Source organism: Vidua macroura, chromosome Z, assembly GCF_024509145.1.
Source record: "Vidua macroura isolate BioBank_ID:100142 chromosome Z, ASM2450914v1, whole genome shotgun sequence".
Lineage (NCBI taxonomy): Eukaryota > Metazoa > Chordata > Aves > Passeriformes > Viduidae > Vidua > Vidua macroura.
In genome coordinates this window covers 61,017,146-61,044,213 of record NC_071611.1, presented here as the reverse complement: position 1 = coordinate 61,044,213, position 27,068 = coordinate 61,017,146, and the positions used below count along the sequence as shown (strand labels likewise).

The window sequence follows — 27,068 nt, the reverse complement described above, 5'->3', positions numbered from 1 at the left end:
ACAGTATTGTGAAGTATGTTCTCATACTACTTCAATTTTTTTGAATACTCAAAAATTCACATAAATTTACTCCAAAACTGAAAATCTCAGCCCAGAAATTTTTTCCTTCATGCATTTAGGGTATTGTTACATGAACTTATGCTTGAAAGGAATAAAAAATGTTTTATAAATATCTAGGCTTTTATGTTTTTTCCAATAAGCTCCACCAAACACATGGTGAAACATCTACTCTTGAATGCTTTACAAGTGCCTCATTAATGCTGGCAGCTCTGAACATACCAAGAATGAAATGAAGGTCGATTGTTACAAATCACCATTCCTGTTACAAATCCACCCATCACTGACGAAGAAATGAACTTTTGTCAGCAACTACAAAGCAGGCACAGCCTTGGAACAGCAAGTTCCTGAGCAATGTGCTGAAAAGATTTGACTGCCATCTACAGACACTAGTAACTAGTGCACTGCTAGCAATTTAAAAAGAGCCCCAAAACCACAAACCTAATAAACACCCAGTGCAGATACTAGACAAAAACTAAATATTTATGTATGTATAAAACAGTGGAGCTACCACAAAAAGCTTCCCAGTTGTGTTTTGGTTTTTGTTTGTTTGGTTGGTTTTTGGTTTTTTTTTTGTTTGGTTGGTTTTGTTTGTTTGTTTGTTTGTTTGTTTGTTTTGGGGGGTTGTTGTTTCAGTATTGGGGTTTTTTTTTCTCATAAAAATATAAACACAGAGAAACACTAGCTTCCTTCATTCTCTAGAGTGGCCTGAGAGCTAATAGTAACAAATCCAGTGTCTAGCAGTACCTAAAGTTTAGTAGAGAAAAATGGAAAATACTAAAATTTTCCTTGTATTTAAACTATGAAGCACTGATTTTCATGTAGTAAATTCTCAGTTAAAACTGTCTTAAATAGCTTCTCTCATACAGAGTCATTAGTTAGCAAACTCATTAAATTTTCCATTACACTGTGTATTTCTTATGATATGTATAGTAACCAAATGCATGTATGTGGATACAGCAGTACATACATCACCTACATAGTTTTCTGTTAAATTTTGGCTAACTGATCAGGCTAGTTCACAACAGGCCAAGACAAGTAACTGTATAAAGATTTTCTTTCAGCTGTTCTTTCAGAACAGCTAGTACAGTAGTTCAGTTCTCCCTTGTCAAACACTCTTTTTTCATTCTTGACTTAAAACCACTTTACTTTATTTGACAGCTGCTGCCAAATTGTCTTTACTTCCTCTCTGAACTAGCTCACTGGCTAAGCAGTTACCCTGCTAAAATCCTCTTTCAAAATTTTTGTTTTAAACTTCAAAAATCATTGCATGGCAAAAGGAAAAGAGATCAGGAGGGTGATGTATTTCAAGGATTGAGGATGAATGACAAAATTACTTAGAACCATACAAATTGTACCTCTGCAATTAAAATTATTACATTTACACACCACATGGAACTGTTTTCAATAATTATTATTCAGAGATCAAAATTACATATAAAAGTTAATATGTAGTGTATTTAAACAAAAAAACATGTCACAGATGGAAAAGCCTGTGGGCCCAAATAGAAGATAACTTTCAAATCCTTCAAAAGTTAGAATTGAGCACAGCATTCCATACATGGAACTATATTCTCACATTGCTATATCATCCCTCAGTTTTCATTAGATATTCTCAGACAGTGTGTAATTTCACTTGAATTCCCAATACAGGATATGAATATTGGATTAATTTTAAGTGCCATATGTTGAAACTTTACATTTTACAAAAATGTTTACACTGAAGAAGGTCTGTTCAGACATGGCCATGAAAGTGAAGAAGAGGAAGACAAACATTTACTTACTCTACATTTTGAGACTTCATCCTTTTTTCTTACCTGAGTACCCAAACAAGCAGCCATCATATGAGTGAGAAGTTTAGCTGCAAACATGGCACACCTGGTGCAGAAAAGGTAGGAGATGATAGCCAAAATGAAACCTACAAAGAAATGATAATGAAAAAAGTAAAAAAAAACAAGGTATATTTAAGTTTAGGCTAATAAACTGTTCTATTTTATCCAGCACCTATTTCTCAAAGGTGCAGATAACCTAAAAAAACCAACCAAACAAACCTTAGAGGGAGAGTATGATAATTTTGGTTCACACTGGGATTACTTGTGAGTTTATTTCAAGTACTAACATGTATTTAATGTTCCCATAGGCTTGGGAGCTAAAATAATTTCATAATGTAAACAAGCAATTTTTGAAAAGTGTTTTTTGGCATCCCTTTCCGCATGATACAGGGGATTATAATAATAGTTATATACAAAGCAAAGGTAACAGTTCAGTGTTCATATTATTGCTTTCAAGGAATGTTTTTAGAAACAATTACATAAAAATTTATTCTGCTGGGTAGTACTATTTTAGCAGACAGCTATAACCTTCTAAATGCCAGTCTCCCATTTCATCTGTGTTAAGCATAGAAATTTGTTATAGCAGTGGTCAGGAAGACTGACACCACTTTTTGTTTCATTAATTAATTGTAAGCATGAACACAACAAAGGCCCCTGAACTACCAGTAAGTAGTTCCTGGGAAAAGGACTATAGGGAAGTTAAGCCACCAAGAAAAACACTACTGAATCTCAGAATTCACTGGAGTTAATTGTGTATTTTCACACCTCAGTCAGGGCAGGAATTTGGGTAATTAAGGCAGACTTTTTACGTTGGTCTTGAGATTGACTATTTGTTCAGCTACCAGTATTTGTAAGAGATGAGTAAAATAAATAATTATGAAAAGTATTATTTCTAAGTATTTCAAAATTACTTAGTGATATTTATACAACAATCTACATGGCGTCTTTTTTTATTTTTTTTATAGTCTTCACACCCAGATGGAAATGTCAAGATATATGAAAAATATCCTTATCACTCTTAAAAATAAAGCAATTTGTTACTTAAAATATTAATTTAAATCTAGTAATCTGTATCATCACACAAGTAAATATCTTCAACCGGCCAAAAAACTGAAAGGCATCAAAAAGCATTTGCCTCAAGTTCAAAGTAAACCTTTAACCAAACTAAACTACTTTTATTTTTAAAATACATTTTTATGATATATACTGTAAGTTACTAGTTCTGAACAATGATTTGCATCTTTATTGATTCCAATTCAGCAAAATGTTTTCTAAGCTTTTGCATATTTTTTCTTCAGTTTCTATAGCATTTTGCATTTTACAACATTACTTGTTTTTACTCTGTAATCCAGTAATTGTATTTTAAAATACAATTATTTATTTATATGTGCTTATTTATATGTGCTAAAATCTCCTTTTTTATTGTTTAATATAACCATCAATTTGTGTGGAGCAGGTAAAAAACTGAGAGGTTTTTCCTCTTTCTTTGTCTTAATTTTCTTTGGCTAACATTTTAAAAACATTAAGGAGCCTAGATTTAATCTGTTAGGGCAGTTCTCTTGGAAGGGATAAATAAGTGATTTAGCTGCTTACACAATTTTTGTTACTCATATAGTGATGATCTAATATAGAAGTCATAAACCTCACAAGAAGCACACCCAGACCCCCATTTAATGGGGTTAAAGTTAGTCGAGAATTCCATTTAGCATTTTTCTTAATAAGCCCATTACTCTTAGTGCCTATAAATGTAAGAGTTTATTTCCAACCTAAATAATTCTGTGGTTCTAAGAAAATGTACTTTAATTTGTGATTGCTGCAACAAAATAGTAAACCAGCTGCAATCTGAAAGGCTCCTTCAGAAGCCAAGTTGAGTTCCGAACTTGGATCCCCTGCTTCCTGCCTCACATTTTGTGATTTATGCCGTTGAAGCTGCTAATGAAGAGTCATGTTACTTATAGGTTAAACTCTTATGGTTTTTCCCCAAGATCTTGGGCAGCAATAAAGCAGCAGAGTATAAAGGGATCTATCTCCCCTGAGTTATCATTTCTGAGTGTAAATTCCAGCTAAAATTGTTTTGGTTGGTTTTTTTCCCACTGACTTTTTTTCCACCATTCAGCAATGGTTTACAAATGTTCAAAAGCCTGCTGCTGCTGCCAGCAAAAGTGTGCTAAGTCCAAACAGAACTCTCCAAGAAAGACCCAGCTGTCCAGATCCCTGGCTGCAGGGAGTGTCTGAGCCTGGGGGCAGTACCAGAGGATAGTGCAAAAGGCACCTGTGTTGGTGTGAGCTGGTGAGTGATCTGCTGTGTCTGGTAGCAGGGCTTAAGCAAGAGGTGGAAAGGCTAAGGAGTGTTAGGGAGAGCAAAAGAGAAATAGACTGGTGGAGTTACAGCCTTGCAACCCTGAGAGAAGCTTGGCAGGAGTCAGAGGAGCCCTGTCCCTCTTACCATCAAGCAGAAGGGGGAGACCTAGCAGAGAGGGGGAATAGAAATGTGTACCTACTCAGAGAGGTAGCAAAATTCCCCCCTAACCCTCATCATTCCTATTCTGTGTCCCTATTCTGTGTCCCTACAGAATAGGTATGAGGCCCTGGGTCCACAGGCTCAGGCAGATGATGGTAAACAAAAAAATCTGTCTGGAGAGTCTCCCAGGTGCACTTTGTCAGATGGATCACAACCTCAGGAACTTAAGAATAAAAGAAGGGTAGCTGTAGTAAGTTCACCTTCTGAGGGGAACTGAGGGCCCTGTGTGTCACCCAGACCCATGCCACAGGGAAATCAGCTGCCTTCCTGGGGCCCAGGTATGGGATATCAGCAGGAGACTCGCTGAACTAATTCAGCCCTCTGGATCATTACCCACCGCTGCATGTCCAGGTTGGCAGTGATGAGGCTGACAAGAAGGGTACAAGGTCATTTCAAAGGATGTCAGGGCTCTGGATTGATTGATTGGTTGGTGGGCCAGAAGCATCTGCTGGGAACTCCACACAGTGGAAATGAGGCAGTCTAGGGGTTCTTGGAGTGTATAGAGGAGAGCTTCTTGTCACAGCTGGTGAGCAAGCCTGCCAGGAGTGGGGCTCTGCTAGACCTGCTGTTTGCAAACAGAGAGGAGCTGGTGGGGGATGTGGTGGTCAGAGTTCCCATCTTGAGCACAATGACCATGAAATAATAGAGTTCTAAATATTCACTGAAACAAGGATATTGAAATGTCAATATAACTTCTACACTAGACTTCCAGAGGGTGGAATTCAAGATGCTCTTTTGGAGAGTACCTTGGGAAATCCCTCAAAAGCAAAGGGATCCTGGAAAGTGGACATACTTCAAGAAAAAAAATCTTGAAGGCACAGGAGCAGGCTGCGTGTGGCAAAATATGAGCCAGCAGGGATAGGAGTGGGCTGCCCAGAGAGGTGGTGGAATCACCACCCTTGGATGTATTTAAGAAAATACTGTATGTGGCACCCAGTGCCATCGTCTAGTTGGCAAGGTGGTGTTAGGTCACAGGTTGAACTCGATGACCTCAAAAATCTTTTCCAGCCTAGTTGAGTCTGTGATATTTCTATGCTTGACATTTTTTTCCAGTGGCACAATTTGTCAGTGTGCAAATACCAGACAAGATGGCACTTTAATAACATGAAGTTAGTTAACGTTCATTCAATATTCCACTAAATAAAAAGATTGTCATCAGTTACCAAAAATGTTAATAATCAATCAACCAGTTTTACTGGTCATCAGTTGTTATTAATGAAAAAACTGTCTTAAATGAACTGACCTGAAATACAGATGAATCCAGAAGAAAAAAAAGCCTCGTTGTATGAAGACAAGTTATCTGTTTGGGCATAAACTGAATAAATGGACATATGAGAACAGGAGCATTCCACATAATCTGATGTGTCATCAACCACTTTGCAGAACCCACTATCGGACAGCCAGCTGCAAAACAACAGTTTCACAAAGTTGGAAATGGACTTGCATAATTCACATTATAAGCAGGCTTAAAAATTTTTGTTGTATTCCTGGAATACCAACTTCCTTAAACTATTGCAGAGGTGTTTTCTGTAATCTTTCATGTGCAGTGGTCAGAATAGCACATTTACATGAGATCAAAATATTGTTTATAGTTTTTAAATTTTTTTTTAATTTTTGTAAATGTATTGAAATTAACTTTTTTCATTAGAGATTTTTTTGTGGCCATGTTCTTAAATTTCTCCTAGATTTGTAGGTCTGTTTGACTTTTCAAATAGTTTGTTACTTTATTTGCTCAACACCTTTTCCTGTTATGGAGAACATTTTATACTGCTCTTTTTTGGTTTGAAACTAAATTCAGGTGTTTTTTGTTTTTTGTTTTTTATTGGAGCTTTTTTCAGTATTGCTGAAGTGGTTTGGAAAAAGGATAAGGCATACCACAGGTGATATCCTAAGCCATTTCTACTGGAAATTGTGCATAGATAAAAGGAGAGCATACAGGTAGATTGTGGTGAATCTCCTCCTGAAGACAAATTGTTTGTATCAACCACAGGGTGATACCATCCAGTTGATCTAATAAAATTGAATCTAAATCAACTAGACTTCAATGGGATACAGAACATAATTATCTCCAAGTCATTAATATGTTCATTGATGCAATTCTGGGATTTATGGCCTGTCACTGTGACCTAATGCATCATTATACAATCTAAATAGTATTTTGATGAAAAAAGGGCAGAAGTCTGAGAAATATCTGGGCTAGAATAACTACTCATTTTATTATAAGAAAAGTTTTATGTACTGGTAAAATGGCCAGAAAAATTAAGGAAAAAAGACATGAAATGGATCAACTTTATATTTGCAAAATATTTAATTGGCATTATCACATTTTACACAAATACATGGATTCATGGTAGAAAATGGAAAACTAAAAACAATCATAAAAAAACCTTTCAGCAGCTTGATTCCAGAGGAGACATAGAGACTTCTGTGGAACAATCCGACTTCCTTCAACATAAATACGATAAATTACTTCACTGTTATCTTTCAAAGGTTGTGAACTCTGACCCTTCAAGCTCATTGAAAAAACCTGAAACAACATGTACAATGTAAAGCTATATTTAATATTAAGATTCAACACAGTGCTCATTTTAATCAGTGCTCATTTTAATCAGAGACAACCATAAAACACTTATTATGTTTTGAGCAATATCTAGATTAAAACTAATTCTTTGGGGAAAAAAATTGCATTATCTTCAAACCTTGTTCTTCAGGGCAAGTTCTTTATCTCTAGTAAGGAACCACTGCTGACTGCTGTATTCTGTGAACTGTATGGATTCACAGTTCTCTTCTTGGGGAGATGATAATGCTACAGAGACCTCTAGCAGATTTTCAGGTACTTGAATAGAATCTCCATCTTTTCCATTAAATCTATGTCCATTGATTTGCTGAGGAAACCAGTTGTGAGCCATTATTGCAATATATGGGCAGCTGTCAAGGATATTTTTGCCTCTGTGGAAATGGAAAAGCAATAGGGCTGGTAAGCAGGATCAAGCTTCACTATTCATCACATAACAACTTGAAAAGATATTTGTGATTTGTTAGTACTTTATTAATTAATCATTTTTAGGCTTGTGATATTTATTTGGCACAATTTTCTGTGGGGAAAAAAAAAAAAAAAAGGGCTGAATATTTTTACATATTTCAGCATCTCCATTTCCTCTCTGAAATTTGCTCCTTATGACCTGCAACTAAAACCTGTCCATAGTGAATTAGGTTATCAAAACACTCATCTTTACAACTTGATGTAAAATTGAGTCTGAAAAACAGGGGAGGCATAAAATGGATGATGTTGCTTTATCTTTTTTTGCCCAACCGATGATGCAAAACACTTGGAATAAAGAATTTTAAGTTCTAAACACTGAACACACATTCTACCACCACCTGTTTAATAGACCCTCAATGGGAGAAACAAAGTGTTTGAAACCATCCATCTCATAAAAAAGAATAATCTCTTTCTCAGTCACCTATTTCCCCTGCCCATTAGCTTGATGAGGGTATTTTGCACTTGGAGACAAAATTAACAATTTGAAACTACATGTAGCTTTAAATATTTTAAAACAATGTTCAAGTGAGCAAAACCAAGAACATAAAAATTACAAAATGCCAGTAGAAATTCTGGGTTGCTAACTTTCATCTAAGGCTTAGAACATAGCTCTGCATCATACAATCACATATTATTTTCTTAGCAAGAATAATGAATACTTTCCCAGGCAATATTTGAGCTAAAGGTGGGTCAATACATACCAGATCTCCTGACTCATATTCCCACATCTACCCCACACCAAAGTAACAGTTATGTGTCACACCCAGTCTTACAAAGCACTATATGTATCAGCAATATGACACAGTGCTTTGTAAGATCATGACACTGTAACAATACATTCACATAAGGGTAACATACTAGATAGGAGAGAAGTTCCTTTTCTGAAAATGTAATTTAGATTTTCTATATTGGTAAATTGCCGTGTATTCACAAAACATATTATGAATTCAAGCTTACTAACCTTTCTCCTGGTGATCCACACTTTAGCCCAGTCAACAGAGAAAAAGCAAACTTCTCAGTCACCTCAGCAAGAAGGCTATATCCTTGTGTGTCCTTGCGTTTTGGGCTAGTCAGAGCACAGAGTATCTCATAGAAAACACTTCTACTTTTATCAGTGAGTAACAGCTTTTCACCTACACCTGTAACCTAATGAGAGGAGAAGAAATCAACCAACATTTTACACAACACATTACCCACATTTTTCCCAACTCCTGATCACTGTTTCCAAGGCATAAGACACAGTCTGTCAAAACTACATAAAGATATGCTTACCAGGAGATTTGATTATTAAAGAAAGGATGTGGCATTTTTCATTCTTTCACAAACCAAAGTCTGTTGAGTCCTGAGAAATTTTTAAATTATTTTCTCTGTTTTGTGTGTGGCAACAATAAAAAATGAACAGATATTGTTATAATGCTTTGTATCTAGATATCTAGAAAATTTTCAGCTTCTATGCATTATTCCAAGAGTCCAGAAGAGACAGAATGCCATAAAACTAATCTATAATTTTCATAGAAATTAGAGCAATGCTTAAGCATTCAGCTACCCTGAGAATCCAATTCCCTAAGCTACTGGAGGAAAAAAGACTGATGTTTGGTTAAGACTACAGTAGATTCCAGCTGGCCCAGGTAGGATTTGCTTGTTTCTTGACTGCAGTCCACTTAAAGATACAAGCAGGAATTGTGCCAGGCCTAAAAGCAACAAAGGTGTGACCCAAGAGTCAAGAAAACATAACAAGCTCTATTAAACTACAGCACCAAAAGGAGAATTGCACAGTAGAAAATCTAGAGCTACAAGTATGTATGCAAAATTAATACTGGTTGCTCATTTCAACCTATTTGATTTCTGATTTCTTGCCACCTCCTAACTAGTAGCAGACAAACTCCTTCCTTGATTGTGGGACATTTCCACTTTTGCAGTCTGTGCTTCTGAGTCACTGCTGTGGATGTGATCTGCCTTATTTATTTATATATATATATGTATATATATATATATATATATACATATATATATATATGTGTGTGTGTGTATATACATATATATATATATACACATATATATATATACACATATATATACATATATATATATATACACATATATACATATATATATATACATACATATATATACATACATATATATATATATATATATATATATATATATATATAATATATATATATATATATATATGTCATGTCGTGTTATTATACTCCAATTAATGTCAATGGTCATTTAAGAATCACAGGAAGTGTTTACCTTATCTATTATATGCACCACAGCAGTAAGTTGCTCTTCTGTAGTTTCTGTAGCCACTTTGACATTCAGATTCTGAAGGATTCTGTATAAAATGGTGTCATCGAGAGGCTGATGAAGTTGATCAATCAGTCCCCAAACTGGCAAGGAGTCCAAATCTGAGACAATGGTGATGTTAGATATACCATACACATCATCTACCCTGGCACCACCTGTGGGATTAGAAAGTACAACCTGGAAACATTTAGGAAATGGGTTTAAAGATCCTGTCTTTGGAGTCAGGGTCACATCCAGGAATGCACTTCTCTGTCCATGTTCAAAAGTCAATAAACCTTCAGATCTGGCGAAGTCTTGTCCTGCCACAGCTGGAGATATGAAGGTCCGTCCAATAGGTTCAGGTTTTTGTAGTTCCTTTACAGAAACCAAAAGAGTTTTAGGTAATGTGATAGACATAATTATTCATAACCACCTGCTGTAGAACACACTTTAAGTGGACAAAAACAAAATGTGTAAAAAAGAAGTCCTCTTTCAAAAAGTAGCTATGAGTGATGAAAAAATTACATTTAAAATAATTATCTCCCTGAATTAGTAATCAATCAAACTTAGGAGAAGAATTATATATTGTCAATAGTAAAGAGGGTCACACTCTTTCTTTTCCAGAACAAAAACCACAAAAAATTTCTGTGTGAATAAATACTACAGAAATGTTAGCACATGTGTGAATTCCAGAACAGTTGATGTAAGACTATGCAGCACAAAGTCCCTCACTTTAGGGTAGACAAAAGCATTACAAATACATAGAAAATTAAATAAAAGCAAAGCAAAAGTTTTGGAAATCTTTGTCCAAATTAATTCATGGTATTTTCAGTCCCAGAATACATACTTAAAAGATGAATAATCTATTTAATACAAAGGCAAAGCAAATGCTACAGAATACACATGCAAGGTGGATAGATGAATTTATCTAGTAATAATACATGGCCTTATTTCCTTGTGAAGCAACACTGTTTTTACCTTCCATGAGGTTTGCAGTTACTGTTTCATCCTTCAAAGTCTTGTTCTTTTTGTCACTTGCTACAGTCTTGACATTTTATCTGGTAATATAATAGACTTTCCTTAAGAGGAAACTAACTTTGTGTGCTATTATTCAACTGTATTTTTTTTCAAAAGTTTATGCTAATTTAATAAGGGCAGCTTGTATACTGACTCCTAAGTAAAGGTCTTCTACTGAATAAAATGAGGATTTTATTTGTGAAATACTAGACCCCTTTTGAAAATATTTAGCTTTTATTAGTAGAGCTTATTTATGGAATGAATCGGACATTTTCTGAGTACACTGGAAACCTGGTAAGTCAATGCAGCCTGTAAGTGTTGAAAATTGCACTAGACATGATCACATCACCTGTGGAAATTCTAGGGGGAAGTTTCCTTTTGTTTATCCCTTCCCACTGAGAACTTGGAAATGGAACTAAGCAGAAATAAAAGCACTAGTGACAAGAATGTCTAAGAAACCTTTGTAAGTTGAGATAAACATCAGTTTCCAGTTATTGCCTTCCTGTCTGCTGTGGCCTCTTATTTTAAAGCTACTAATAATACCAATACTTTAGTATTTGGCCATGCACCCTCAAAACCTAAAAATGTCCAAAGAAGGTTGGTTATACAAATTACAAATGGATAAGAGATTGCCCACTGTATTTTAGCTTAAATATACACTGGACAATAGCAATTTCTTTTCCATTTAACAGCTAAATTATAGTGAATTCTTAGGTGAATAAATGTGAAAATTTTTTACCACACAATCTAATTGAAACATTGGTGAATTACTATATAATAAATGCATGGAAATACAATGTAAACCTATGTGGTTAAAAAAGATATGCATTCAATATAACAATAGAATGCAGACTTTTTATTATAAAGGGTAAGTATATAATAACTCACCCCCCCAAAAAAGCTTTTAGGCATAAAATCATAAATATTCAAAGTCGATCAGGCTAGCTACTATTGATGATGGTAAACTTGAAAGAATATCTCTTGCAGCCTGCGCCCTGATGCTGGATTCACAGGTACTAAGGAAGTGGCAGGAATCGTGTTTTTGCAGATCTGCTAAAGGAGAAACTTCTTCAGCTGCAGTAATAATGAGTGAGGTATGCATTTAAGAAAAAAAAAAGTGTCAACAGCTAGAAGAGTCTCATGCAACAGATGTAAACATCTCAAAAACTGTTGGATTATGGGGCTTTTTTTACATAAAGGGCATAATTCAATGAAAAAAATTAATGGGGATGATAAAATTTACTTTAGCACATGCTATTTTCGATAAGAAGAACATTTTTTTGTTTAGTACTCCAAGAACATTGAATAAAATTTGATTAAATTTTTCTCTGTTTTTCTATGTATGTTCTGGTACTAATAAATTTGTTCCCTAACAGAGCAATGGTCCTGCTGTCTGGATGTGGTATACATATCCATCAGGATAAAAACTTAATTTCAGATGAAAAAGCCTCAAAAATTAAAGGCACACAAGAGCAGTAGAACAAAGAAAGAAATATATTAGATGCCTGGCTGACCATAATCTTTGAAGACACTGAAAGATGCTGCTAAAAAAAATATTCCTGACAATGCATTAAGAAAAAGTTCTTTTAATAATGGAAAACCAAAGAAGCTAGGCTGAGCAAATATTTGACTGCTTTCTGAAAAAATGCTAATCATAGTCATATTTACTTTAAAGAATGATCAATTATTTACTATTATTTAATTAATTTCAATTTGTCCTGGTTTGACCCAGACACAATTATAAAATGAATCATAAAATCCATGATTTTAAGAATGGTTTGGAAAAGGATCTTAAAGATATCTAGTTTCAAAGCCCCTGCAGTGGACAGGGACAGCTTTCACCAGACCAGGTTGCTCAGGGCTCCATTGAACCCGACCTTGAACACCTACAGGGATGTGGCACCCACAGCTTCTCTTGCCAGTGCTTCACCACTCTCACAGTAAAGAATTTCTTCCTGATATTTAATCTAAACCTACTGTCTTTCAGTTTTAAGCCATTCCCTCTTGTCACTACATGCCCTTGCCAAAAGTCCCTCTCCAACTTTCAGATAGGCTTCCTTTAGGTACTGGAAGGCTGCAATTGGGTCAGCCCAAAGCTGACCTGGTCAGCCCAAAGGCTCTTCACCTGGCTGAACAATCCCAATTCTTTCAGCATTTCCTCAGAGCAGAGGTGCTCCATCCCTCTGATCAACTGAGTGGCCTCCTCCAATCTTGCTCCAACAGCTCCATGTCCTTCCTGTGCTGAGGACCTCAGAGCTGGAGGCAGCTCTGTAGGTCAGGTCTCACCAGAGGGGGGCAGAGGGTCTGAACCCCCTCCCTCCAAAGCTGCCCACAGGGCTTTGGATGCAGTCCGGGACGCATTTGGCTTTCTGAACTGCAAGTGTCCATGGCTGGCTCATGTCCACCCCCTCACCAGCACCCCCATGTCCTTTGGGGCAGGGCAGCTCCCAATCTGATCATTCCCCAGCCTGTACTGGGGGTTGCTTTGACTCAGGTGCAGCACTTTGCACTTGGTCCTGTTAAACCTCATGAGATTCCCAAGGGCCACTTGTTGAGTCTGTCCTGGTGCCCTCTGCATGGCATCCCGTCCTTCAGGAGTGTCAACTGCACCCCTCAGCTTGGTGTCTTCTACAAATTTGCTAAGGGTGCACCCGATCTCATCATCTACATCATTAATGAAGACAGTAAATAACACTGGTCCCAATACAGATCCCTAAGGGACATCACTTGTGTCTGATGCTCTGAGCCATTGACTGTGGCCCTCTGGATGTGACCATCCAACCACTTTATTATCTATCAAATATCAGTCCATTCAAATTCAACATAAAATCCATCTCTCCAATTTAGAGAGAAGGATCTTTTGAGTGATGTGTCAAAGGCTTTACAGAAGTCCAGATAAATGACATCTGCAGCCCTTCCCTTGCACTCTGATGTAGTCACCCCAACATAGTAGTCCACTAGGTTGGTCAAGCAGGACTTGCCCCTTGTGAAGCTGTGATGGCTCTCTCCAAGCTCCTACATGTCCTCCACATGCCTTAGCAGAACTCTTGGGAGGATCTGTTCCAGGATCTTCCCAGGCACAAAGGGGAGGCCAACAGGTTTATAGTTCCCAGGGTCTTCCTTTCTACTCTTCCCTTTATAAAGATAGATATAGTAATCCCCCTTTTCCAGTCACCAGGGATTTCACCTGATTGTCGACTTTTCAAGTAACAAGGGAGTCTGTATTGGCAATAAATATCAACCAACCATCAACCATCCAAAGGGATGCATATCTTTAGGTCCAGTAGAGCTGTGTACATTCAGTTTCCTCACATGGTCACGAACCTGATTTTCCCATATAGTGGGAGGGACTTGCTCCCCCATGCCCCATCCTGCTCTCTACCCACTTCAAAGGTGTAGGAAAAAAGGTTGCCAGTGAAGACTGGCAAAAAAGGTGTTGAGTCAATCAACCTTCTGTTAATCTGTTGCTACCAGTTTCCCAGCATTTTTTATCAGGTGAAAACATCTTCTTTGTCCATACCTATCTGGTTAACAAGTCCTCCTGTTATTTTTTGTATCCCTTGCCAGGTTCACTTCCCACTTCACCTTGGCCTTACATGTTCACATTCCATCTCTATTCTCTTCCCAGCTCACCTGTCCTTGCTTCAATTGTTTGTGCATTTGTCTCTTTAGTTTGACCAGCAGGTTCTGACTCAACAATGCCAGTCTCCTGCCTTCGTTGCCTGATTTCTTGCTCCTGGGGATTGCTAGCTCCTGTGTTCTGTGGAAGACTTTCTTAAAGATCTGTCAGCTCTGTTCCACTCCCTTGTCCTTGAGGGCAGCCTCCCAGGGGAACCCCCTGACTATCTCCCTGAAGAGCTGTAAGTCTGCTTTCCTAAAGGTCAGAAAAAGATATTAAAAAAATTAAATCATAATAATTCTTACCTGCATACTGTAGGTAACCATTGTGGTTACTGATGTACTAGAATCTCTAAGAACTTGCAGACTGATTAAAGCTGTCTTCTTATAAGCCACAGCAAATCGAGATCCCACAGCAAAATACACTAAACTATGAGGAGCATCACTTTCCAGGACAGTTAAAAAAGCAAATCTGGCACTGTTGTTCAAAGCAGCTCCTGTGCTTACAGCATACAGCTCAACAAAAATATAAGTTTCAAATTCTGGTACCTGTAAGTGAGTGATGATTTGTATATCATTATAAGATCTACTAATAACTTTCAGCTTTAAATAAATGCTTATACATTACTTTGTAGGTACAATGGATCACTTTAATAACACTTAACACAAGCATGCTTCCTGAAATGTGCAATAAGTACAATAAAATAGATCATAAAAACAATTCTGCAATGGGCCTCACTCTTTCAGGCACAATTATTAAATCCCTGATTTTCACACAAAACTTACTGCATTAAAGCAGCTATTTAAATAATGCAAGCATTGTGGCTGTAAATTTGACATAAATGACAGTAAACTCTGCAAGAGTGCCATATTCCAGATTATAGATTTACATAGATATACAACTTATGAAGAATTTGCTCTTTCATTTTCTTTTTACCTTACAAAAAAGCATGTACCAATCTACTTACTTTTGGAAATACTGCACAGAATTAAGTATGCCATTTTGAAAATTCAAATAATTTGCATAATAACTCTCCTGTATTCAAGCACTGAACTCAGTTAAAGTTCTGAAAAACATTTTACATACAACGTAAGCATTTAGACACTAGTATGTCTATGCATGTTTTTACAAGAAATTAAAAATTCAGTAGATTTGCACACAACTGAATTTATTTAAAATCTCAGAGCTTAGACAATGCTATTTGATAGACTTTTGTGATGTTTCACATGTAGAGAAATATTTCACTCTGAAAATACAGGCTGTGGAACTTTGTTTCCTTATTGAAAGTAAATTAGTAGTATTAAGTTTACAATATGATGTTCTGTCTTTTATTTTGTACCTACAACACAAATGCAGTATTTTAAAATAGACCAAAATAGATCCAAAATTTTAAAAATAGATCCAAATTTTAAAATTAAAAAAATTCCATTCTAAAATTAAAAAAATAAAAATTGGAAAGATGTTACTTGTACCTATCGCATGCACTTGTCAAGTAACAAACATGAAAAAAATAAACAAAAAAAGTATTTATTTACAAGAAAATAGTATTATGAAAAAATGGCAATCATTGAAGCAAATATTTTTTTTTACTATTTTTTTAATTGAATTTGTATAGCCAGGTTTTGGTAGTGGTGGAACTACAGGGGTGGCTTCTGTGAGAAACTGACAGAAGTTTCCCCCAGTTGCCAGAAGTTCTGTCTGGCAGAGCCAATGCCAGATAGCTCCAAGATGGGCCTCTCACTGGCCATGGTTGAGCCAATCAGAACACCCCTATGACAACATATTTAAGAAGTAAGAAACCTGTTACTATGCAGATGTAATTGCGGCCAGAGTAGGGCAGGGTGACAACACATAAGAGGAGCAACTCTGCAGACACCAAGGTCTGTGGAAAAGGAGGGGGAGAAGGTGCTTCAGGTGGGATTCCTCTGCAGTCCATGGTGAGTCCATGGTAAAGCAGCTGTGCCCCTGCAACCCATGGAGGTCCATGAGGATACAGAGATCCACCTGCAGCCCATGGAGGAGCCCCATACCGGAGCAGGGGAATGCCTGAGAGGAAGTTTTGACCCCATGGGTGGCCCACACTTGAGCAGGTTCCTGGCAGGGACCTGCAGACCCATGGAGAAAGGAGACCACAGTGGAGCAGGCTTCCTGGTAGGACTTGTGGCTGTGAGGGGGATACACACTGTAGCAAGCCTGCCCTTGAAAGACTGCACCCAATGGAAGGATGACCATGCTGCAGCAGTTCATGGAGAACTGCTGCCTGTGGTATGGACTCACATTGAAGAAGCTTCCCATTGGAGGGACCCTATGGTGGAGTAGGGGAAAAACCCCTCTTCCTGAGCAGCAGCAGGGACAATGTGTGATTAAATTAACATAACCCCCATTTCCCAACTCCATTTGCTGTTCAGGGGAAGAGTTGGAAGGAGGGAGGGGAGGGTCGAAAGTGTTTTAAGGTCTTAGTTTACTTCTCATTATCCTGCTCTGGTTTTGTTAGCAAAAAAATTTATTTAATATCTCTAATTTGAGCCTGTTTTGCCCATTATGGTGTTTGGTGAGCAATCTCTCCTGGTCCTTGTCTCAACTCATGAATGCACTGTTATATTTTCTCTCCCCTGCCCACCTACAGAGGGGAGTGATAGAGAGCACCCACTTTGATGGGTGCCTGGCATCCAGCCAAGGCAAATCCACTACATAAAAAAGCTTTGTGTTTCAGCTCTGAATTCTTTGAAATCCTACTTCTACGATTTTTAGCTAACAAACTCAGTATTGCTGAGGAAGTAAAACTTATGAAAGCTAGAATGTATCCTACAAAAATGTAAAATACAAATTCAATGTATTTGTTACTTCATTTTTTAATGCACTTACTAGTAACTTATGAAAGAAGAACCATAAGAAGAATTAGGAAATATTTGGAGGGATAAATAGTGTATGTTTTCAATTAAATTGTTAAGTGGTTCTCTAAATGAAATGTTGTTCAAGAATAACAGGTGCAATTATACTGGAATGAATGGGGAACTTTAGCCTTCCAATAGCACTTGCTGGAGTGGCACGGGCACGTGCTTCATATGGCACAATTGCATGTCTTTGCAACTTCTGCACTGCTGTCATTAAATAGTGATATCACTTCTTTGGTCTAAAGAGGTTCATAACCTCAGTTTACTTAGCAGGGCAGCCTGTGCGCTGTACACCTATTCATTGGCTCTGTGATGTAAAGATAACATCTTTAGAAGAAGGCGAGGAAAATGGCCCTCTAAGTGAACTAAGGGAATGCATTCTATTTCCTAAATAGGAAATCCCTATTTCCCACATATAGCATGTTGCAGTATTTTCTAGAAAAAAACATTAAAATCTTCCCATCTAATGATTTTCCACTGCCCAGACCTAAGCTTTGCCACTAGCCTGGGTAATTTCTAGGATTAGCTAGCTAGGATAATTTCTTAGAAAAATTTAAAACTCTCCAACTTTAAAATAATGGCAAACAGTAACCCTTCCTTTCTTAAGAGTTACTCTAACTGTTAGGTACTCACACTAAAATATTTTTTCCTTCTCTTTTCAATAAAAATGACTGAATACTGTGTTTTGTGTTAATACAATCATGTCTGTATTTTAGAGTGCCAGCTGTGTCTCACAAGGCTGTTAGACATAGACAAATGCAATTTTGTGGATGACGGTTCCTAGATTGAAATAAATTCACTACTCACAAGGTGGATATGAATAGAGACAGATTTTTAGACATTCGGAGATTCTTAGGCAGTTTTTATGAGTTTTCACAGATCATTGTGCTAGATTTAGGAATATGAAATTACACAAAAGTTAGACTCAAAGGGTTTTTTGTGCAATGAGATACTACTTACAGAGTTTTTTTCCATAAACCACCTTAAGAAATGCTTTTATAGATGAAAAACTTACTGTGTGAAGGATGAGTGTGTATGATCGAACATTTCATTGAAACAACTCCATTTTTTCCCTGTTATATAAAAACCTAAGATCTGTAATTTACTCTTCAAACTAAATACTTATCTCCTTCCCAAATTTTTACCAGTCACAATGGAGTCAGTGGAAGACTATAAATAAACATGTTCCAGAGAAGTCAAGTAGGTATCAAGTTACTGTCTTCAAACTAAGTTCCTCTGGAGTTTTTTCATCTTGACAAATTGCAATTTATTGCTGTACATAAAGAGCAATAATTACTTACATGATCAGGTTTTATTTCAATGGAGATGTTGCACATTGTTTGACCTGCCACACAGGTTGTGGCTCCCAGCACAGATACAAGTTCATTCTCCAAGTTCACACCATCCTTCAGAAGGACAACAGCTGTTTTATTAAAGGTCACACGCCAGAAGATTGTCACATCTTCAAAAGCCCTATAAGCAAAAGAGAAGTGTATGGATGTATTGAAGGAAAGCACAACAGATTTAGGAAACATAAATCACAGACATAATATACATTGTATGTTATTATTCAAAACTTATCATTATGGAATCAATTGCTTTACAATGAAAAAAATAGCTCTTTTTACTGAAATTTCTGCCTCTAATATCTATTTAGAGTATAAAAAAAAGTAAAAGAAGAAGAAAATAAACCAATTATGAGAATCCAGATTCTTAATTTTTGTTTCAGATAACATGCAATTATCTGAATAAGACACACTGGTGCTTGGAAAGCAGGGATGTGCCCAAGTACTTTCACTAATACTACAGTAACCATTGGCCTAGAAAGCCAGGTAGACTTGGTCTTTCCTGTAAGTACAAGGAACTTACTATACTTGAGCATATTTATTTAAAGTACACATAAATGTACAATATATATATGTGTGCTAATTAGGAAAAAAGTGAAGACATAAGCATACTGACACTTACATAACTTCTTAATTGCTCCTTGTAGTATTCATAGCTACTGACATTATACAGAGAAATGAGAATTGGAGTTACACCTTTAGCAGTGCAAATACTTTACCTTACACAAAACCTTCACATTTGCTGACTAACAGTATAAAATTGTAAGCATTTGAGTTTTTTTCCTGTTTCTATTTTATACCAATAAAGTGACAGACCTAATTATATTCGTAACTTAAATGCTCCATTGCCAAATCTGTGAAGTTATTAAAGGAGCTGAAAGGGAAACATTTATTATAAAACTCTGTGATGAAAACCTCTTCCACTAACAGTAGCTCCTGTGATTCAAGACCATATATTATAGAGTGTGGGAAGAGTACTGGAATACGCTATTGCCTCCACCTGTTTGGTTGCCGTGCCACAGTCAGCAGCACCTCTCTGTTTTCTGAGTCTTCGTCAAGTATCAGGCCACTTTGTACTTCTGGAATGAATCCCAAAATGCCATTCTGGAGATCGCTTCCTGTGTAAGAAATAGCCCATGAAAGTAAAAAGCCAAAAAGTTAAGCTGAGAGTAAATTATACTTTTAATATGCACAACTGCTAAAATGCCAGTCAGGTATCAAAAGCATGCTGTAAAGTACTATTTTGGGACACCTCAATTCTCTTAATATTTCTATTCTCACACTCTTATAATCTTACATGCTACAATTTCAAATTTAATATTTATAATTTCTAGATTTTATTTTAACCGCTAGAATAATAACAACTATTTTTGGAAGTAAATTCCTTATGATAGTCCTGGCACCATTTTTGCATGTAAGCTTGTATTTTCAGCAGACTGAATTCTGTGTCCCTTGACTTCAAGAGACAAAGTGTTACAGTAACTTCCAGAACAATCTCAAAAGCCTTGCTTACAATGCCTTTATGAGGCATTCACTCCAGCTATGTTTATCATAAATCTTAAAACGTTATGTCTGAACAGAAATGGGCCTCAACATATAAAGTAGGTAATGTGAATAAAGATGGGCTTCCAGTCATGTAACTTAAGCTTTCTTATTCATCCTATGCATGATGTGGGTGAACCCATCCATTTTCATAGATTATTACATCAGCTTTTCTATATGTGGAAATAGTGAGCTGCAAAACACCACATTTTTCTCAGGGGAATGCAAGTAACTTCAGAAAAACAGCAGTGGAAGATAAAAATTCCTAGTGAAAATTAGGGGAAACTAATGTCTTCACAATGCTCAATCAAATACTGCCTCTAAAAGATTTCTCCTTGCAGGCAATGATGGCTTTATTCTAGAATTGAAAAGGCAATCTACTTCCACCCCAGTACTTACTAAAAGTCAATATATATAATAAGATGAACAGAAACTGTGTGTTTGCTTATGTGCATTCACAAATATTTAACCCTCCTCCTTAATATGTTCCAACTTTATGGAACTTTGTACTGTGGGTATAACTCTAGAGCTCATTAACACACTTCTGTGGTATTCAGTACAAGCTCAAATTCCAATGTAGGTGTATACATATACTTCTGCAGTTAACTGTGGGGGTCCAGTGGCCTGGGCTGGCCAGTGAGCCAGCCATAGCCAGGATCAAGCTGAAGCCATGGAAAGCAACACCCTAAGTTTGGGGACATTGTTTCAAGTTAGGGAGAGTTAAAGTTTGTTCCAAGGGGATCGTGGGAGTTACCATGCTAATATGGGTTACATTGCCCTGTTATGACTGCTTATAATGTTGCTAAAATGTTCCATGTTAGTGGATATAAATAGGGATTGCCCCTTATTCAAGGTCTTAATGTTTGGCTGTATTCAGGAGCACTCCTGTTACTGCGGCAGAAGAATAAAGGACCCTTGGATTTTCCACCTAAGATCTGTCACCCGCTTTTCTTCCGCACTGACCCACTGCAATCATTGCCTGTCCTTGCAGAGGTGGGAGTAGCGACGTGACAGTTTATTGTAAAACGCAGGTGAACCCGGCGGGAAGAAATGATGATGTCTAACTGTAGTTCAGAAGGTTGAATGATTTCTTTATTATAGCTATACTATAATACATTAATATAATATTTAAAAGAAGATACTAAAACTACAAACCTACATGTTCTAAGTACTATATCTAACTAACTCACAAACTTGTGACCCTCTTCTTGAGAGTCTAGACACAGGTGGAGCTGATTGGCCATCAGGCTCAAGCAATCCTCACCAGAATCCAATTAAGCAATTACCCCAGGTAAGCAATTCTCCAAACACATTCTACATGAAAAAAACAAGGAGCAGAAATAGATATTGTTTTCTCTTTCTGTCTTCTGTGCTGCTCTATGAAAAAATCCTGAGAGAGAAAGAAATGTGTTTGCCACAACAGTTAACATGCATACCCAGGGAGCTGGTTACTTCCATGGTAAATTCTACAGATAATGCACACGAAGAGAACGTGTTTCATATGATCTGGTTTTGTATATCTTGTATATCTTGTATATCTTGGTTGCTTCCTACACTTATCCAGCAGCAAAGTTTAATCCTAGTTCTCAATACCCATACTGATTTCTTAAGACTATCTAAATACACAAAAATCTCAGTAATGTTGAATCTTACTTTCTTGATTAGACTAAACTGAGTTAGCCTAAAATTTGTTCCAGTGCCCAACTTCTTTCTCAAACATAATCTCTACTGCAGATTAGATTGGTTTTTATTCAGTTGGTAAGCCTGACAGGATATCTAAAAGCTAGGGGAAATTGGAGTTCTGACAGTTCTGACAGTACTTTCTCACAGTAGCACAGTGACTGAAAGAAAAAATCTTTCTTAGAGACTAAGTATGCTAATTCCTGTCCTCCATCCCCAGAAGCAGAGGACGACTACACTGCAGGTATGAACTGCATAGTAGCAAAGAATGAAAACAGAAACTGTTTATTCTACTTTGTACAAACTCCATCCATTGTAAAAGAGAAAGGCTTAAATTAAAAATACAAAGTATGTGAAACACATCTGACAGAATGCCAATGTAATTCAGGTTAAAAGGGCCCTTTAAGTCTCTAGTCCAAAACCCTTTTCAAAGTTGAATTATTTCTGAAACCAGACCAGATGTCTCAGAGGTTTGGGGCTTGAAAAAATTCCAGGGATGGAGAAACACCATGCAACTTCCCCAGGCAACCTGTGCCATTGGCTTTCTGTACTCCATAGAAAAGAATGCCCAGGCTAAATCTCATTTCAGCTTATACTCACTGTCTCCCATCAAGCACTGCTGCCATAATGCATGATTTAAATAATGGGTCAGTAAATTTTTATGTCTCTCCTCTTTTAGGTAATCTTATGGTCTCAGTAGGAACTATGTCTTCCTGTATTCAAATGTCCCATGACATTTTATTTTCAAAATCATGTTTCATAGACTAAGTTAGGAAAAGGAAGAAAAAAAAACCAGGTAAAAGAAAAATTAAAACAAGCTCAAAATAATCTGGATCCCGAGAAAGCAAAGTACTTGAAGTGGCAAAATACAAATCATCTTCTCTTTAGAAACAAACCAAGCAAAAAAACGCAGTGATCTTTTTACGATACAAACTGTCAAGAAGTGGTCAGTATTTGCAGTTATAGAAAATATTTTGGTCTGAATGAAGCACTAGAGTACTGTAAGAAAGGATCATTTGTACAATACTGTGAACAAGCCCAGTAGTTCTGTAATAGGTTCCTCTTGGACACTTTCATTTTCATACCATAAGTTAATTGGTGACTCTTCTCATAGTCACAGGTCTGTACCATAAGGTATCCCACTTATTCTTTGAATTTGAAAGTCACATGTCTACCGAGATGGAAATCTCACATCCCAGGAAGAAGGGTTGGAACCAGGAAAATGGCAAAAAAAACAAATGAGCCTGCAATGCTACTCCATCTCTAACAAAAACAGTCATGGTCAGCTGTCACAGTACATCACAGTACAAGCTGGCTCATACTGGGCAATTAATTCAGATATAAATAAGAAACCCTTATGGTTTCATAAACTGGCCCCTGGGTTGACAGACAGGAACCTCAGTCAATTACGTTCCATCCTAAGCTACAGACATCTCACTTTGTCCAGGAGCTCGGCTGTGTCCAGTCAAACTCCCTTTATAAAGAGGAGTTGAACCAATAAACTCTGTCTGTTGCCACACGAACACTGGGTGTGTGGTCATCTCTTTCTCCAACCCAACACACTCGTGTTACACGTAGAGCCCGTGACATGATGCGACTCGGCCATTTTCTGCGCTCAGAGCAGGGGAGACTGAATGGCATAATAGCTGGAGAAAGCTGGTAAAGGCTACTAATGCAAACAGCATGATAGCTGGAGAAAGCTGGAGAGACAGTGGTATAGTGGTGGAATTACCATGGGCAATGGAAAATTGCTGCAAGATCCTGGTGGTAAACAGCAGAGTGTGCTGTGTGGTTTCAAACCCCATTTTTGTGGACTGGAATCACCATTGGGTCTATGAGGGCCTGGACTTCTGCATCAGAAGACCCTGTTCTGAAGGTATGGACTTTCTCTCTTAAAAAAAGAGGGATTAATTACAAGTGGGCTCTGCTAGCCCTGCTCACATGGTGCAAAAGCCATGAACTGGATGTGTCTGAAGGGACCATATTAGACTTATCAAACTGGGAGCAGACTGGACGAAATATACTTGCAGCAGCCTCCATTGGTGATGACACAGCCATGGATGTTAAAAGGCCATGGAGGATCATCTTAGACTTATTAAAACAATTAAATAATGAGCGGAGAAGGAGGACAGGCAAAGCAGACACAGACCACTGCAAAACTACCATGGGGAACTGAAAAGCCACCCCAGAGAGGGGCAATATGCCGACCGGGAGTTCTGCCTTTGCACAGAGCAATGGGGCCACCCCACACCAGGACATGCTACCAGCGGGGTGTTCCCCCACAAGGCAAGGTGGCAGGGAGATGCCGCACCGCCAATCTGAGCTGGGCAGCAGTGTGGTCATTTTTCTGTGTCCCGCTGCACCAGCACCAGACGGCCCCAGCCTCTGTGAGAACATGCCCTGCTGCAGTGGGACCGCGACTGGCCATTGCAAAGCGACTGTGGTGAGCCCCAGGGAGTGGGGGAATCCTAGCAAACTGAGAGAATCCATGGACTGCCTACACCGCAGCTGCTGACAATGCCCAGGGAGGTGACAAAACAGATTATGCAATCAAGTCACATGGAGTAATGGAGCCTGCCATGGCCCTGGCAAGCTGTGCCGCTCTGGTGGTGCTGGGATGCTCCATGCCTACACAGAGCTGTTGCACCAGGTTGAGCTGCTCTGTGGCCACACCACATACCTTTTCTGAGGCACCAGACCCCCACACAACTGTGTGAGGCTGCTGTCCCAGCTTGAGCTGCGCCATCTTAATGGCTGAGCAGCCCGGGACCATCCCGCAGTGTTATCTGCTCCCCAGAGCCACCCTTTCACGGCCTGCACCGAGCTGCTGTGCAGAGATGGACTATGCCACCACCTTGGGGGGGCCCACAATGCCGCCCTGCTCTGTGGGGCCAGACCACATGGCGGTCACTCCAGCTCCACTCTGTGTTGCCATGTTGGCACCCCCCACTACCACAAGCGTGCCAGGGCTGCCTCCTCCTGAGTCCCAGTGGCCCAGCTCCAAAGCTACACTGGGAGGTGGGACACCCCCAGTCCAACCTCTGTGGAACATAGCTGTGCCTCTAGTGGGTGTTGGGTGTGGCCCCACCCCCAACCCTGCCTCCATTGGCAGGCCTGGGAAATACATCACCAGACACTCCTGGAGACGTCATACCTGGGAGCAGGGACACTATCCCTACCGCACCACCTCTGCTGAAGCTACAGCCTTCCCTGGAATATATGCTGGCAAGGGACACAACGGATACCAGCAGAGAAAACCAAAGCCATTGTCCCTCTGCAGAATGCCATGAGAACACTGCAGCTGCTTTGTTGCTGGCAGCCCTGCCCAATCCTGCCACTGCCACAGCCTCTCCAAGCTATTCTGCATCTCCGACCATCAATTGTAAGTTTCCCAGAGCATGGGAAAAGCCTCTGTAGGGGCCCTGCCAAGCAAAAGGCAGCGGGAAAAGGCATGCAGGGGTGTGGTTCCATGGGAGCAACAGCAATCAAGCCTGCCCGAAAAAAATGGTGCTGGCCGCATGGCACAGCCATCACTTGGCGGCCAAGAGCAGGCCACTCTCTCACCAAGCCCGGCGGAAATTCAGCAGCTCCCTGTGCATGGGCAGTGAAATGGCAAACAAAGGAACTTAACAGCACCAGCCAAAGCAATACCAACAAAGGCAGTGACAAATTCCTACCCCACATAACTCAGAAGAGCCCTACAGCCGCCCCACCTGCTACTGCTTTAACTCTTCTAAGGTTCTCATACTCTACAGACTCTTACAAACTGATACTAAATGAATGAGAAGATCAGGCTAGTTTGATAGCCCCACCCTCAAGAGAGAGGACTGCAATGTATATATATGTGCTAAGGTTGAAACTGACTCATATAATGTAATTATGTTAACCAATTCTATTGCAGTTATTTGTAACAAAGGTTACAAATAGGCACAACTGTTTGCTAAATATGTCCTAGAATTCATAGTACAATATTTGTTATTATTGTTTACATATGCTGAAACCAAAATTAATAGGTCTCTGTTAGGCAATTCTGTTACAGTCACTAGGAAGGTATTATGTCTATGTTTCAAATATGGACAACGGTTTATTAAATATATCCTGGAATTTATAATACAAAATTTATTAATATTAATTATATACACAATTCAAGCAGCATACAAACTAGATCAAACTAAAAAACTCAAAGAATTTGGTCATTCTAACATTCTAGATCCATTAAAATGAACACAAAAATACTAACTTAGTACTGTCTTAAGCAAATTTCAGTTGCAAAGTTTTCAAACTGAAAATTTGTTACCTATCATCATTTTAAAAGCTAAAAGTCATCTATTGCAGTCATCAATAACAAATTTCAAACTTCTCACAAAAGGAAGTATATTGCTTGCACAGTTACCTTAATAACTGACAAAAATAAAAATGCCTATATTTCTTTAATTATTCGTAAGTTGTTCATGTTAAAGAATTTTTGCAGTGGATATTAACAAAAGCTTGTTTTTTAAAATATAATTAGGGAAAACCTTTCCCAATCAAGTTCTTGGCCCTGATCAAGCCCTGGCTGGTAAAGGAAAAATATACTATCAAACACAGATGGTTCTGTGCAAACTTTGCAAAAACTAAACATTTTTCCTTTAAGATAAACAAGGAAGCCTTGTCTGGAAGAGGTTCTTTCAAGTCCTCAATGAGAAAAAGAAGCCCTTCAGCAACAGCAGACTCTAGGTAATAGTAAAACATATACACAGTTGTAACTCTTACCTTACTAATGTTGTTCAAAAGTCCATGTTTTGTTCGTATTTTAGTTATTAAAACAAATAAAAGGGGAAAAAGGTTGGGGTGAATGTACACCCCCCTTTAAGTCCTGGGTGTTATCATGTTCTCATGTCTTTCAATCAAACATATACCAGTATTAGAAAAGGCAAAAAATCTAGTTAACTTAAATTACTTATCACTATTATTACATCCTGTGATGTTCAGCAACTCAAACCCAAGGTAATGGTGAGAGACTTCCTCACCGATGCATGCAGGGGTCTTTGAGAGCTTATTATCTATCAGAGCATTTCAACAGACAACAGGACACATTGGATGTGTCCAGATGTATCCACCCTGCACTACATCCTGCTCGGAACCACAGGCATCATCCTCCTGATGACCTCTCAACAGACATCACAGAGCTGCATAAGCAAGAACAATTGATAACATAACTCATGGAAATCTGGGACTCTTGA

General features: G+C 38.2%; 1 protein-coding gene across 1 annotated transcript in view; it reads right to left on the bottom strand.

The window, feature by feature from the left end:
- Nucleotides 1-27,068, bottom strand: part of ADGRV1 (adhesion G protein-coupled receptor V1) — a 255,023-nt gene that overhangs the window by 129,107 nt on the left and 98,848 nt on the right. The window contains exons 76-84 of the mRNA XM_054003522.1: nucleotides 19,625-19,742; nucleotides 18,580-18,751; nucleotides 14,690-14,932; nucleotides 9,716-10,123; nucleotides 8,415-8,599; nucleotides 7,110-7,359; nucleotides 6,798-6,937; nucleotides 5,654-5,814; nucleotides 1,875-1,975 (exon numbers count right to left, since the gene is read on the bottom strand). Of these exons, the coding sequence (XP_053859497.1) occupies nucleotides 1,875-1,975; nucleotides 5,654-5,814; nucleotides 6,798-6,937; nucleotides 7,110-7,359; nucleotides 8,415-8,599; nucleotides 9,716-10,123; nucleotides 14,690-14,932; nucleotides 18,580-18,751; nucleotides 19,625-19,742 (1,778 nt within the window). The remainder of the gene's footprint in view (nucleotides 1-1,874; nucleotides 1,976-5,653; nucleotides 5,815-6,797; nucleotides 6,938-7,109; nucleotides 7,360-8,414; nucleotides 8,600-9,715; nucleotides 10,124-14,689; nucleotides 14,933-18,579; nucleotides 18,752-19,624; nucleotides 19,743-27,068) is intronic.